We start from the raw sequence: 15,387 nt of genomic DNA, 5'->3' as shown, positions 1-15,387 counted from the left end.
AAATCATAATTATACAAGAATATAGGATTCATAGAACAACAAAGACGCATGCACATCTTTGAGGGTTTTTTTTTTACTAAAATGTAATCGCCTCTAAAAATTGTGGAATTTGGGAAAATAAAAACAGGATATAGTGTTGATATATGAGAGGTCCTTTGAGAGCTTCAGTTGAAAGGTTTCAAAATAAAATCACATGATGATCTTCTTTTTCTTACAGCATCCAGTTCCTTCCCCCTCCCTTTTCAGCAGTTTTCCAATTGTCTTTTATCCAGCAAGTTAAATAGGCTGGGAATGAGTTAGCAAAATTCTTTCTATTCCAAGCCAGGTCTGGAAGTTCTCACTTCTGCAGAGGAGCTGGTTTACTACAACTAAACATGAATGTTAAAGTTGTAACAACCGTTTTGATCCTTGCCATTCTAACAATTTTAGCCTTGGTGCTGGTCATTTTGTTTGATCCAAAACCAAAATCCTGCAGTTTGGAAAATGAAAAAGCTTTGCTTTTAAAACACAATGACAAGAGTTTGGTCTTTGCGGATCTGACGCCTGAAGAACTTATAGAAGTCCTAAGCTACTTAAAGAAAACTCTCCAAGAGAATCTGGTGGACATCTCCGCAGCCGAACCTGGTTCTAATTGCATATACTCAGTGGAGCTTCTACCACCCAAAAAACAAGATGCCTTACTTTATTTGGATAAAGGAGGACCCAAACCCAGAAGAGAAGCATTGGCAATAGTTTATTTTGGAAGCCATGCGGAACCTGTAATTAAAGAGTATGTAGTGGGACCTCTTCCAAAACCTACCAGCATTAACGATATCACTGCCAAGAAATACAAGGACAAACTTCCTTATTACCGTAGACCTGTAATTGGCAGTGAGTACATGCAGATTAGACGTTATATGCTGCTCAAGGAGTTTCCTAAGGCAAAAAGTTTCCTCAAGGAAGTGTTTGGCCATAACGAGTCTGATCATGAATTCTTTTCTGCTTTGACCAGTGCTCCAAGAGGATTAAAATCTGGAGACCGGAACACCTGGTTTGGTATTTTCTATAACACACAAGGCAGTGGCTATTTCCTGCACCCAGTTGGATTAGAGCTACTGGTAAACCACAAACACCTTGATGTAACAAAGTGGAGAGTCGATAAAGTATTTTATAATGGTCAGTATTTTGACACGCTTTCTGATTTAGAGGAGAAATATAAAAGCGGGAATTTGAAGACAGTTAAGATGCAAAAGCCACATCTCAAAGATGACATTGGTTCAATGAAGCCCCAAAAACTTTCAATAGCTGATATACCAATGCAATATGAACCACAAAGTGCCCGCTACAGTGTAAGAAATAATCAAGTGCTATTCCAACATTGGAGTTTCGCATTTGGGGTTAATGTAAATACAGGACTCAGATTATATGATATTAAATTCAGGGGTGAAAGAATAGTCTATGAGCTTGGTGCCCAAGAAGCAATCAGTATTTATGGTTCCAATGCACCAACTGGGATGTCAACAAGGTACATGGATGGACACTTTGGCATTGGACGTTCTACCTACCAACTTGTTCGTGGTATTGACTGTCCTTACTTTGCTACTTATGTAGACACCCATTACTTGCTTGATTCAGACACAGCGGTACTGAACAAAGGGTCCATCTGCATCTTTGAACTAAATTCTGGCATTCCACTGAGACGTCACTTCTCAAGTCTTGGCTCTTCCTATTATGGTGGTTTGGTTAACACTGTTCTTGTCATAAGAACTATTGCCACACTGGGCAACTATGACTATGTGTTTGATTATGTATTCTATCAAAATGGAGCTATAGAGTCAAAAGTCCATGCAACAGGATACATAAGTACATCATTCTTTATGGAAAATGGAGTGGAACACGGTCACAGAGTGGGGCCCCATACACTGGGAACCATTCACACGCATTTCATCAATTACAAGGTTGACTTGGATGTTGGAGGTAAGAATGCATCACTGCAAATGATAATTTAATTGGTAGAAGCATATATTTGAGTTAGAGATAACGTTTTAAACCTATCATTTAAAAACAAGCACTCTTCAAATGCTTAGAAAGTTTGTTGGAGGGGGGGAGGTGTAACTTTTTTTTTTGTTACTGGAAATGGAAACACATTTTATATTCATCATGTTTGGGTTTAAAAATTATGGACAGTAAGCAGATATTTAGATTTATTTTTTTGGGGATGCATTCCTGTTATGATTATATCCAGTCAGCAGTTAAAGCTTTTCCTATAGAGTTATGATTATCTAAAAACAAGGATATACCTTGACCTCTTGCATAATCATTATCAGAGTCCCATTTAACCCATTATATATTCTCCTGTTGTCCTGTTATATACTATGACAATCCTATTACATATGCCCAGTGAAAGGCTATTTTCCAAGAAAGGGAAACTTCAAGGATTTGTTGCAAGAGATGTCTACCATGCTTGAAGATTTCACCCAGATCCCCATGTGCCATGTTGGCCATTGATGTAGAAAGTTTGGCATTCAAGTCATACTCTTTATTGCCTAACTTAAATGAAAGATGCAAGCTTTCGGGATGACTTAGATCCCTTCTTCAGGGTTTATACAATTTGTAAAGCCTGAAAAGGGGATCAAAGGGAACAAAGACTTGCATTTTTAATAACTTAAGTTAGCCATTAAAAGAGCATCACGGAAACTGGGTTTTAATGATTATTACCAGGAATGGTCTAATCTGTTCGGATCAGACCAGTCAGCTATGATGTATCGAGCATAGAGAAGTGAATAGCATTTTTCACAGCAGCTGTGTTACAAGTAAATAAACAAAGGCTTTTTAGAAATCCTAAATCATTTGTCAGTCCCTTGAAAGCAGTTTTCACAAATACTTTGTAAGCATCTTTCTTTGCATGCTGGGCAAAGTAAATGAAGCACCAGGTTATCACTGCCATACAAATGAGCACACTAGTAAATTGCCTCTGTGTAACTTTCAGAACCATGGCAATCAGTAGTCATCTTTTGTGATCATGTTCTCATTACATTAGGTAATTAATTGTGTGAAAACTGTCTGACTCTCCTGAAGCTTGTATTTTGACTGGCTTACCCATAAAATGTATTTTTGAGTACCTGTTTCAGTAAATAAAGAGGGGAGGAGGACGAAGACTACTAAACTAGTAAACTACTGCTAAACTGAATTATCTTGCAAAATGAATAATTATGGGACAAGGTTCTCACACCTATCCCAGTGATTGCTATCCCAGAGAGGAGGTTAGCTGGATGGTGCCAACTGCTGCCATACACTTGAGATTGCCATTAGCAGATATAAATGTATGTCTTTGGACACATTATTTTTGATTACATGCCATATAATTAAGTATATATTAGTAAGGACTGCAGCAGATCTTACTAATCACCACTAGATCTCCAGGGATCGTGCCTCCTCCCTGCAGAAAGACAAGCAGGTGAGGGGGCTTCATTGTTTTATTTTGTGTGGTGGGGGGCAGGGAATGGAGGGATTATTATTTTTTGTGTTATGAAGGGGCAGAGAACAGGCGATTATTTGGAGAGTTTTGTTAATATTGTTAAAGTTGTTGTTCATATTTATTTTTGTAACTTTATTCTGCATAAAACGTGTGACTCATTTCATAAGACAATTTAAGATAACTTAAGAGGGTGTGTTTAGGGGTGGAATTGAGGCCGGGGCAGAGTAGGGGTTAGGTGGGCAACTGGTGCCGAGTAACTCTTAAGGCCTGGGTAGTACCTCAGGACTTGAAATTTTGACCGCTGATACTGTAGACTGTGCATGTGTATGTGTGTGTGTATATGTGTGTATAATATATATATAGATATAATGTGTGTGTATATATAGGTATATGTGGAAGCTGAACTCCAGGCAATCTGCTAAACACACAGTTAAAATCTAAGCCCTGCTATAGTACTATCTGGATATCACATCTGGATGTGATTTATTGCAGCTTGTTGTTGTTGTTGTCTTTGTCCTCGTTGGCATCTCCTTCACATCTTGCTTTGTTTAAATAGACACTTTTGTCTGTGTGAGCAATTCACTTTATAGGGAACACTTTTAGAAATTGTAGAGTTTGTTGTTAAAATTGAACTTCAGGCATAACTAAATACACAGATGAAAGACATATATGAGAGCTGTTATACTTAACAAAGGATTCCATAGAGTTTCCATACACTGCACAGAGGATGGCCAAAAATCTTGAAACAGCTGTATGCAGTTTGGAATAAATAGCTGTATAATATTGGGCTATATTTTCACTCTAAACCAGCAATTCTGGATGTGCATCTGGGTGATGGGGCATAACAGATATGTGAACAGGGGCATCCCGAGGCTGGGTGACACCCAGTGACACCTGTGACCAAGTGCCCGACTTTTCATAGGGGGTGACGCCAAAATGACTGTCAATCATTTTGGTGTCACCCCTCCAATGGTGGCACCAGGGTGGGGCCACACACCCCTTGTGACGCCACTGCATGTGAATACCTTCTGTTGTAAAAGGCTTTGCTCATCCAGTTGAAAGGCTTTAGGCCTCATTCACACTTAGAGTTGGCCCGTACAGATCCGTGCGGTGTGCATGGCCGTATCGGGCCGTTCCCGGGAAGGACAGGTGCTGGGTGTGATCGTACGCAGCAGCCTCTTCTTCCCTATGGGAGTACGCGGCCGTACATTCACCCGAACTGCACATCCGTGCGGTTGCGGGTCTCTGTGCTCAAACGCAGACAGGATCTGTATGGGCCGACTCTAAGCAGTGTGAATGAGGCTTTAGTCTCTGCTCATAATTACCTGTATGGTTACACTGTCCATCCAGTTACAACTCTCCTACAGAGCATAGTCCTGCCTGGCATTGGAGGCATACTGATCTTTCTCTGCTGCAGTTTCACTTACAGATATCCTTTTTACAGTCTCCTTGTGGGATAGTGAAAGGAGAAGCAGTACAATGATGAGATTATTTATCTATTACACCAGTTATTTATCTGTCACCACCAGTCAGAATGATGTTGCTTGGGCGTTTAGACATCTAACTGGCTCCTTGTGCTGCTTCCCCCCTTGCCCTCTCTAATCTCTCCTGTACAGTAGACTGCATGTGGCTGATTTCAGGTAAAATGCCTGTACTTACTATATGATTACAAAGCTGCATTCATTTTGTGTATAGTATACCTACCTGGAGTTCAGATTTAATTACTTTAAACATAACACTAAACCTGGTGCCTGAAGAGAGCAGCATTGCTATTCTGCAGTCATATCCTGATGGGTTTAGAGTACAACATGCAACAGTACTCCTCTTTATATGTCAGATTAAATACTGTAAACTGGCCTTATGAACATATATTGTAAATAGCTGCCAAATAATTATTGGGTGACATTTCCAGATCCAGTCATGCAGAATTAGGACTATGTGGGGGATAAAATAAGGTCTATGCTCCATATCAGATACTGCTTACTTTTAGACTCTCTGATTAAAATATGTTTGGGATAGGCGAGCGACACATCTGACCCATTCATGTAGTGGTAAGGAACAAACAGTGGCTCGGAGATCTTATTCATCTTTATGGTCAAGAACCAATAAACAGAAGGGTCAGGCAGAAAGGAGGTCAAGAGGGTTATTACCATCTGAGCAGGAGATGTAGAAGGAGGATAATATGCCACAGAGACAGCAGACTGGCCATGTCATGCCACAGGCAGGCAGGCAGTTTTATCGAGCTTCTGAAACAGAAAGTAAAACTGAAATCCTATGCACTACATGCACCTTGCAGCAGCTTTTGCAGGTAATCTTAACATATCCTTAGTCCTAACAATTGCAGTAGGTGATGACCCCATTGATTACTGGATCTACATTTTTGACCAGTGGCCCAAAATGGCCCAGCTACCAATCCAAGTAGCACATGTCACCTTTTATTTTTTGGAGAATACTCACCATGGCAGTTGTCCTATCTCAAAAGCCAATAAATGATTGCACACATCACCCATACCATTGTTGCCAGCACCACCAACACTACAGGCAAAACCTGCTCAGCAATCATCCACCACTAAGTCATCTTGCTGCAAGGAGACAAGTATATAAAAAAGCTTATAGATGCAAGACTCCTAGGACTTGTCTGATAAATATGTAGGGAGAGAGTAAGTTGACATAGCATGGACTTTAACCTAAGCTTTAAGAAGGCGGTGGTGGAGGATGTGTAGGAAAGGAATTAGAAGATCAGAGGAGGACAATAGGCGTTTTCCTATTTAGATAGTGTGAGAAAGCAGCCAGCTGGGAGGGACTGGACCATTAGAGATGATGTACAAGGGAAAGTGTACACTTTAGAATCGATAGTAAATGACACAGCAGGGCCAGATTGTGGATCAGCGATGAGAGCCAGCAGACAAGAGTACAGCTTGCAGGAACAGATTGTAGATGAGACGGAGGAAAGAGAAAGCAGTAGAAATAGATTAGGGGGAAAAGAAAGTCAGCAAGTGCATGTTGTGGTGGAGAGACATTAGGCAGAGGAAAACAAATGTTCTTCCCACCTCAGTTCATACCCTTTCTCAATCTGTGTGATGTGGGAGTGCAGCTTTTCTGAGCCAGACAGAACACAGGGAATTGTGGGGGCAAGATTTAAGGCCTGTTCACAGACACTGTGGTGACCTGTGCCTCACCGGATCAAAGCAGGTCACTGCTATGACATATAGAAAAACATTGTTTTTTATGTGCCCTGTTCAAACCACAATATGTGTGTGATGGGTGGTCCACACATTGAACACTACCAATTAGGTAATAAAAGAAAACAATTTAAACAGTGACAGCTTTGGCAGTGTGCAATACAACGCACATTGCTGGAGCTGCCACAAAGCATTATGCCAAGTGCCAAAATGCAGCATTTTAGGCGATTGGACAAATGGTTTATGCAGGCAGTTTGTATACAAATGTTATCATGTCTCTGTATCCTTTTTAAGAGAATTTGGAGAGTAGCCATTGTTTTTTTGTTTTACTAACAATCAATCACACAAGTTTGTGTGCAGCAACTATAAGGACATTTGGAGGTTAATAAAAGTCAACCTTGTCTTAATATTCTGACTCTTTTAGCCACCTTTCCCCAGATACCAGTGGATAGTCTGCACACCATCATCATTACCCCCATTATCGCATTAATTACAATGTTAAAATAGTATTAGATTAAGATACCGAAGTCACCATATTACAATGCATGTAGGCAAATCCTGACTGGAAAATTGATTTTGCTGTAGTATATGTTGGAAATTGTTTTATTGATCCCACAGACCAGAATCAATGATTTATGCTTAACTATCCATCTAACAAAATTAAATGTATGTTTTTTTTTTTCTTTTAATAATTATGTATTTTTTTTTACAGGATTAAATAATTCTGTGGTGGCCCTTGACATGGAGTTTCAGGATATGAATATCCCTTGGAATCCTGAATTGAAGTTGCAGCAAACAAGGCTTACCAGGAAAGTTCTTGAAACTGAAGATCAGTCAGCATTTCAATTGCATGGACCAATGCCGCGATATATCCAGTTTGCCAGCAAGCAGAAAAATAAGTGGGACCATCAGCGTGGCTATAGGATCCAGATGATCAGTTTTGCTGGGGACTATCTACCAGAGAGGAGCAAACTCCACAATTCAATGAGCTGGGCTAAGTAAGTGTACAACATATGGTGACATATAAAATGCATTGTAGTAAATGTATTCTCAGCTATACTTTGTTGAATACATTTTCTGTGTTTAGCTTATTGACCAAGTGTCAGGGACCAGAACACCTCCAAGTGGCACTATGGTGCTGGAACCAGATCCTGCATTTCCAGTGCTCGCCTGCAGGTGTCTCCAGGCAGCCAGTAGCTGTCAGGCACCTGAGCACCTCCAGGTGGCACTGTGACGCTGGAACCAGGTCCTGCAGTTCCAGTGCACACCTGTGGGTGTCCCAGCAATGAGCAGTTAGTCGCCACCTGGTGCTGATCTGGGAGGGTATTCAACCTCTCCCTGCAATGAGACCTGTGTCTCAATATTGTCGCCATATCCTGTTGCCTGTATCCTGTTCCTGCCTTGTACCCTGACCTGGACCTGACCCTTAGCCTTGAGGCCCCCCCGATCTGTGTCTCCTGGCTCCCCTCTTGTTGCCCTGCTCTCCAGGTTATACCCAGCCCTGTTATCTCTGATATCTGATTTGTCGTTGTATATTGTTTAGCTCTCATATGTCTCTTGTGGGTGGTGGTGGGGTTGCATGTGTTTGTGGTGTTTTTCTAATAAGCTATAGTTCACAGGAATTGTTTGGTATCTGCAGTGTGGTCACATATTGGTTCCCCTGTAGAGATACCTGCACGTGGTGTTGGGACACCTGTACACGGTATCGTGACAGCAAGCCAGATTATCTAAGGCTACCACCATCTGTATTAAAAGGTCTTATCAGGAGGTTGTAGATTTTTGTCCAATAGACAATTTTTCTCCATAATGAGTGCAAGGCTCCTTACAGATTACAAAATGCAATGGTCCAAGCTGAAGTGAGTACTGTAATGCATAGAGAGTGTAGTAATGGAGAGGTACAGCAGAACAAAGAGTGCAGCAGTGGGGAGAATGTAATGTGTGGTACATTGTAAACACGCCAAGAATCTGGAGTATGTACTGTACAGCACAGCATACATTGGATATAGTTTATTTGTAGGAAGTATATAACATACAGCACATCTTACAAAATCCAGCTGGCTGGTGCATTTAATGTGTAGCATGGACAGACTCAGGGCCGGATTTACTCCCCCTGCTCCGGACACCTTACACCAGCGCCCGCAACTTCCCACAAGGTCACCGCTGCCGCTCCTGGGCGCTCTGCCGCCCCGAGGCCGGGCCTCGGTGGCCTTGTGGGAAATCCGGGCCTGGACAGACTACTGCAGCCTGGAGAAATATAAAGAATGTACAGCATGGTGTTGTACAGCATGGTGTACAGTGCAGCAGTCTGCAGTATGTAATGTGCAGTATATTTTACAAAATGCAGCAGCCAGGAAAATAAATGAAACTGCTCATTGTATAAAGAGCAGCACTCTGGAATATGTATTTTACAGCAAGTATACAGGGTGCAACTGTCTGGAATATGAAACAGAAAAACAGTGTGCTAAGTGCAGCGGGCTGACGTAAATTACATACAGCATAAAACAAAAGCCCACTTTTCAGAAGAAGCCCTGCAAAAAAAAAACCAACAGTTTAGCTTAAAAAAAAAAAAAACACTCTATCAACAAAGGTTAAAAAACAATATTTCAGACTTTACTTAACCAAATATATAAAACCCCATTGGAGTAGATCTTATATTTGTATACAGTGTAAAATGAACTGCTAGAGTTAGTTTAATAAAAATGGTTGTTTTGCAAGTTCTGCCCATTCATTTAAAACATTCTAATCATCCCAAAGCAATCATAAGTCTCCACAACTTACAACAACCAACTAGCAATGAAAAGCTCAACATGCCTGATCTGAAATTGTAATACTTAGCCTCTTGAACTTAGGTTCAAACAATACTAGATACCTGGCGCTTGTGACAGCTAGTAGACCAACCTTCTCCCCATAGGTGACCACAAAAAAGATATTTGCACACCTACGATCTGCTGCTCCTTCAGGGAACCCTGACCTTAAATTCTACAAAAAAGCACAGTGCTCCCCGACATGTGCGGAATCACTTTTAATTCAATTAACAAATAGAAAAAACATACTCACAAGAAGTGCAGTAAAAAGCACTTATTTGACCTTTGATCAAGGTATAGAAAGTGTAACCCGTTTTCAAATGATCAACACAGAAGGCGCTGATACGCTGGCTGGCATGCCGCCTCACGGCTAATCCTCTGTGCTTAAGGCTGATGTGTTTCCGGGGCACACCCACTTCATCAGAGCCCAAATGAACCATAAATCTACACTCTTATAAAATGCCACAATCGAATTTGATTTATCAGGTCCCTAACTAATGCTACCTCCAAGCAACTTTCACTGCTTGGAGGTAGCATTAGCCATGGAAAATGTTTTCTCTTTTTACCCAATAAGGCATTTTTCTTTTTGAAAAGTAAATCTTACAACTCCTCAGTTGTAAAGAAACTGTCCCAAGCAGACTGGACAAACCAATTGGATACCCTCTGTGATGTTGGGGAGCCCACAGAGCCTTTGCACAGCGTCTTTAATGAAAAAAAAAGCGTTATTTTCCCCTTTCAGGGCAGCCAAAATGGTAAACATAAAATACACGCTTATCCTCAGCGAATTCAAAGGAAAAAGTCCAAGTCTTCAGCACAAGTAACAGAAAATAAGTGTCTCACCGACTTGTAACAAAGTCCCAAACCTGGGGGAATCCTTTCCCAGGAATAGCAGTCCTTCCAGCAAGGCACAGCACAGCAATACAGAAAGTCTTTCTCTCTCACACACAGCTACAGCTACTCACTTCCTCCTCAACTCGCACACTCCTCTCTGGATTTGCTGACCCTTTTAGCTGCTTCCTGTGCCAGCAAGGTTAACCCTCTGGGTCCTTTAAGGGGACCACAGCCCAAATAGTGGCGAAATGTACCTGCCTTCCACCACCCAGCCTTGCCGTCCTCTACACCTCCTACAACATCCTAAATCAGAAAAATGTGCCATCTCTAGTCTTTTTAATTTTTTCCCCTCAGCAATTACAGGAATCAATATAAGGATTACAAAGTCCCCCCATTTCACCACAGACACCCTTCCTAATCTTCTGCCACTATCCTGGAGAACAATCAAAGCCGCAACGTACTGGGAGGTGATGCTCAGAATCTACCATTACTCCTAAATGTTTCCGCAACGGTTCTAGTTATTGAGTCTAAGCCCTCCTTACACTGTTCCATGTTTTCTGGGCAGGTCCCAAAATCAAACAGTTCTAGACTATGGTACGATATTTCAATACACATATGATCAACTACCTACCTCTAACTCTTGAATAGGCACTCTTTGGGAAATAGACATTATGGGCAACAGGAGTTCCCAAGTCTGCAAGCATCTGTTGTAACTGTAACTATCTCACTGTTTTTAGAAAAGGTAACTTTTGTGTTCTGTATAGAGTAGGTAGAGGCCTCTGTCTCTATGTGAAGCTGGTTATATCACTGACCACTGCCCATTAATTACTGCTAACCTGAGAACAACGAATACTCCTTACTCCTTACCTATCAGCCATATCCTTTTTTGTGTTATTACGTGACTGTATGTATACAAAATGCCTAATGACCAGTTGTTGACCTCATTCTCAGCGCATTGTTCAATAAAATAAATGATTGAAAGCAAAAAAAACTAAATAAAGGTGAACCCTAAAATGCCCTCATTTATTCAGGATACGATATGACTAGTAGAGTAGTTAGTCATATTCACCTGAATGTGTTCTGTAATGTTGAAGACATTTCAGTGCTTATCCAAACATTTCCCTTAGCTCTAAGTGTCAGGAACATACTCTACCATTTACAGCCATACCATAGAATATGTTATGGCAGATGTTAATTGTCCAATATTGTGACAGGAACTGTTGACACTTTGAACCTTTCAATAACACCCCCCCATCACCCGGGTCAACCTGCCTGATCACTAACACCCATGCAGTTCAAAGGATAGAAGACTTGGGATCTGGTGCATCACCTGACCACTGTAGGTAAGTAAATAGAGCATTTTCTAATCGAATTGTTTGAAATAAAGTTTAGTGATTGGAAAGAGTAGAAGTTCAACTTTAAGCCATTAACTTACCCTAGAGCTTGACATAGAAATTTTTATATATTCATATATATCATACATTATATTGTATAGTATATTTATTATACTGAAAAACCTTTCTCTACACCACTTCAACTCACAATCATTATTCTCATATTGATCCTGGAGTAAGATGTCTTTACCCCTTGCCCTTGGTAGTAGTCAGGTGACATTTACTAGTTACATGAGTAGTAGTCGGATTACATGTGTCAACATGACTAGTTTACACGCAGTATTTCACACTGGAAGATTATAGTACCACCATGACCTCCATGGTAATTTGCCATTTACACATCTGGATTTTTATTTAATTTTCAAGTAACAAACAGGTAAACGGGTACATGGATATGAGTCACCGACACCGCATAGAAAGAACTAGAATAAATAACTGATAAAAGGCACAAGAGACATCATGGCTAGTACAATAACAGGACATAGGTAGCATAAAAGAGATACTAATGAAACAAAATCCTCATAGTATGCTCTAAGCTTACTCATTGTTGAGATCTAGATGATAATATAACTGCAGGAAGAGTGGCCTATGTCTTAACATCAACTGTGGACCTGAGAGTAAAAGGACACTTGAGAAAAATAGATGGAAGGAAGTAGAGAGGAAAGGAAGAAGGGACAAAGAAGGGGTGGGAGTACAGCCATTACAAGTGTAGGAGCTTGACGTCAAAATTAGACGTTAAATAGGGTTGTACGCACGAAGCCCATTTGGCACCAAACTTTGTCATGGTATTAATTTAGCTGATCTAATTTCATTAGACATAATCCATGTAATGTGCCCTTTCACTGAGGCTGAGGCTTGCTGACTTCCAAGATCTTGCAGTCTCCTGCTTTGCAGCCCTGAGTACACATCTCTTATTGAGAAGGGCAATTGTCAGTTCCTTGGAAAATGATTTACCAAATAGTATAGTGGCAATATGGAAGTATTGGACATGAGTCCAAAATTTAGAAACAGGGCTTTGCCACCTGATATGCATATAGGATAACTTTTTAGTATAGGAGAAGCAGAGATGAGTAGATAGGAATGTCTGTGGCAATATGCATCAGAACTAAATACCTTCTCGCTAATTTTTTCACCTTTTAATCACTAGACACCACATTTTGTTAAGATTTCTATTGGGCAAACCTTTCCATGTTGTCCTTGGCACATACTAAAAGGACCATTATTTTCATTTTAACAAGGTTCTAATTACTATAAGAGATGCTGAAACATGCAGCATTACTTGCAAATACTGGGTTCTGTATGGGAACCCTGCCACAGAGTTATGTAAGTTACACTAGTAAAATACCAATAAAGCGAAGGATCGCTTATATATGGAGTTTGTTCGCAAAATATAGATTGTTTAATAACCCTGATCTGTTGTTGTGTGTCTTTTAGATACAAGCTGGCTGTTACCAAGTACAAAGACAATGAGCAGCACAGCAGCAGCATCTACAACCAAAATGATCCATGGTCACCATCGGTTAAATTCTCTAGCTTCATTGATAACGAAAACATTCAAGAACAGGTGAGTTTTTGATGAGCTAATGTGAATCCACCTTAAAAGGGATTGTATATTATTTTTGTATTTATTATGTTCAAGGTTTAATAGTAAAATATTGGAACTATTTTTTTGTCATGTAAATAAGAAATGTTGCATATGAATGTTTCATATTTACCCTTTGGAACAAGCAGGATGAGCTCCTTTTCACACGTATTTATGGCAGGCCTTAAAGTGTATGTTAAGCCAAAAGTTTTGTTTTTTTAGATTGGAAGTTTTGGATAGAGCATGGAAGGATTAAGACCACCCATTAGGTTTTTTCTGTTCTCTCCTTTAGGGCCTATTCATACCAATGTTCATTTTGATTGGGCTGTTCCACCACATCACACATCAGCGCACAATGTATTGTAGGGCACATCATTGTGGTGTAAATTTGGCCTCAGAGAGATTTCCCATAATTCCTGTCCTGTTGACAAGGTTTTACTAAACAGGAAGTGAGAGACAATCTGCAACAGGGGTACAAACAGAACTGAAAATCTAACAGGGGTTCTGGCATTCCGCCTAGAGGTTTTTTTATTTCTGTCTATATTTTTGTGTGTGCGCTGCTGATAACATGTTGTCAGCAGGACAGGAAGTGAGGGGGTGCCCCTGATAGCCGTACAAAACTGACAGGGGTTCTAAACCTTCCGTTCTCTTGCTCGAATTTTTTTTAAAATTGCCTTGACATACATTTTATCTGATTTGCTCAAATCCTCTTGTTTACAAAGTGCAATAGCTAAACTCCTGGTTGCATATACAGTTGAATGTGTCACCTCCTCCTATCTCTTTGCTATGTGCAGAATCTCATTTAGAGAGACAGTCTGAAAGGCCAAAGATATTTTTGTTCTTTTTCACTCGGGCCATACTAAGGAGGACTTGCCTTTTATTGATTTTAAATGTCTTTGTCAGTTGGTGGTTTTTTGATGCGATTTTGTTTAATGCTGTTTTCTATTTCTTTATTTTCATTAAATTTTTGATACATTGTACTGCCTGTTTTTCTATTATAGACAGCTCCATCTTATGGGATTTCGTATTTAGGGGAGCCTCGCTTGTTATTGATATTTTTGTTCTCTCTCGGTTTACAATGCCCATAATGCTTTGTGACACCAATGCCATGGTTCAAGCCTGTATTCAATGCTCAATGGAGTGGCAAGGGAATAAAAGAAAGGTGAGTATAATAAGCTGGGAGGGGGACAATATGAAAATGAACCTGCAGGGGCAAAGCACGGATTCAATGTAAGACATGACTTCTCCTAAGCCTGGAAGAGCATAAAAGCTTGCTTCTTTTACTGTAGTTCAGTCATAAGAGTCTCCTTATTGCTTGCTAAAAATTATCTATAAAAAAATCTACATCTTCCATATTACATGCATATAGTTTACAGCAGTAGAGTCATCGTTTTTTCTCATCGAAATAATACACTTTTTTTTTTCCATACACAGGATTTGGTGGCTTGGATTACAACTGGGTTCCTACACATCCCTCATTCAGAGGACATTCCAAATACAGTGACAGCTGGAAATGGAGTAGGATTCTTCCTCCGACCGTATAACTACTTTGATGAGGACCCATCAGTTCACTCTGAGGATGCTGTGTATTTTATGCCTCATGAAGACCTCAGTTCTTGCAGTGTCAATCCTTTAGCCTGTATACCTGAAAAAGCATCTTGTGTTCCCAAACCCCCACCATTTACCTATAATGGGTTTGATAATACTTACATTGTACTATAACTGAAATGTTATATTTGGTTTTAGATTTATCTCTTTTGGATGATGATTTCAGAAAAAAAAGACATCAATTTAAGGCCTAGAATTTGGTAACATTAAAAACCTCCCTATTCATAGGATAAGTGTACTTTCATATATTGTCTGTGTTGTGGTCATCACCTCTGGTGCTTACAGGTCTCTTGTGAAATGGAAAAAGGAGTTTAGTCAAAGATAATAATGACCAGTTTGCTTGATTCCTGTCCTAAACTTTACTGCATATGCCAGAGTAACTACGGTTACTGAACTGCTAGCCCTGGTCTCCACCTTGGCAAATACGCAGGCTTAAAATTAGTCCTGAGGGAACAAATGGTGACATTACATGCACAAGGCAAGGGCAAATGGCATTGCCTTTTTATCAGGATGGAGGCTCCTAGTACTA

General features: G+C 40.2%; 1 protein-coding gene across 2 annotated transcripts; it reads left to right on the top strand.

Annotated features, from left to right (window-relative positions):
* The first annotated feature begins 299 nt into the window (after window positions 1-299).
* Window positions 300-15,157, top strand: LOC108793519 (membrane primary amine oxidase-like). Of its 2 annotated transcripts, none has more exons than XM_018564487.1 (4): window positions 300-1,956; window positions 7,352-7,555; window positions 13,102-13,232; window positions 14,685-15,157. In XM_018564487.1, exons 1-4 carry the CDS (start codon window positions 375-377, stop codon window positions 14,970-14,972), a joined length of 2,205 nt encoding a protein of 734 aa, XP_018419989.1. In that variant the 5' UTR covers window positions 300-374; the 3' UTR covers window positions 14,973-15,157. The 2 variants fall into 2 exon arrangements, with proteins under 2 accessions (XP_018419989.1, XP_018419988.1); XM_018564486.1 differs by having other exon boundaries at window positions 7,352-7,637; window positions 13,103-13,232.
* The last annotated feature ends 230 nt before the right edge of the window (window positions 15,158-15,387 follow it).

Source organism: Nanorana parkeri, unplaced genomic scaffold (genome assembly GCF_000935625.1).
Source record: "Nanorana parkeri isolate BGI_ZX_2015 unplaced genomic scaffold, ASM93562v1 scaffold756, whole genome shotgun sequence".
In the NCBI taxonomy this organism is placed as follows: domain Eukaryota; kingdom Metazoa; phylum Chordata; class Amphibia; order Anura; family Dicroglossidae; genus Nanorana; species Nanorana parkeri.
The sequence above is the reverse complement of the archived record's forward strand: the minus strand, read 5'-3'. Positions and strand labels throughout refer to the sequence as shown.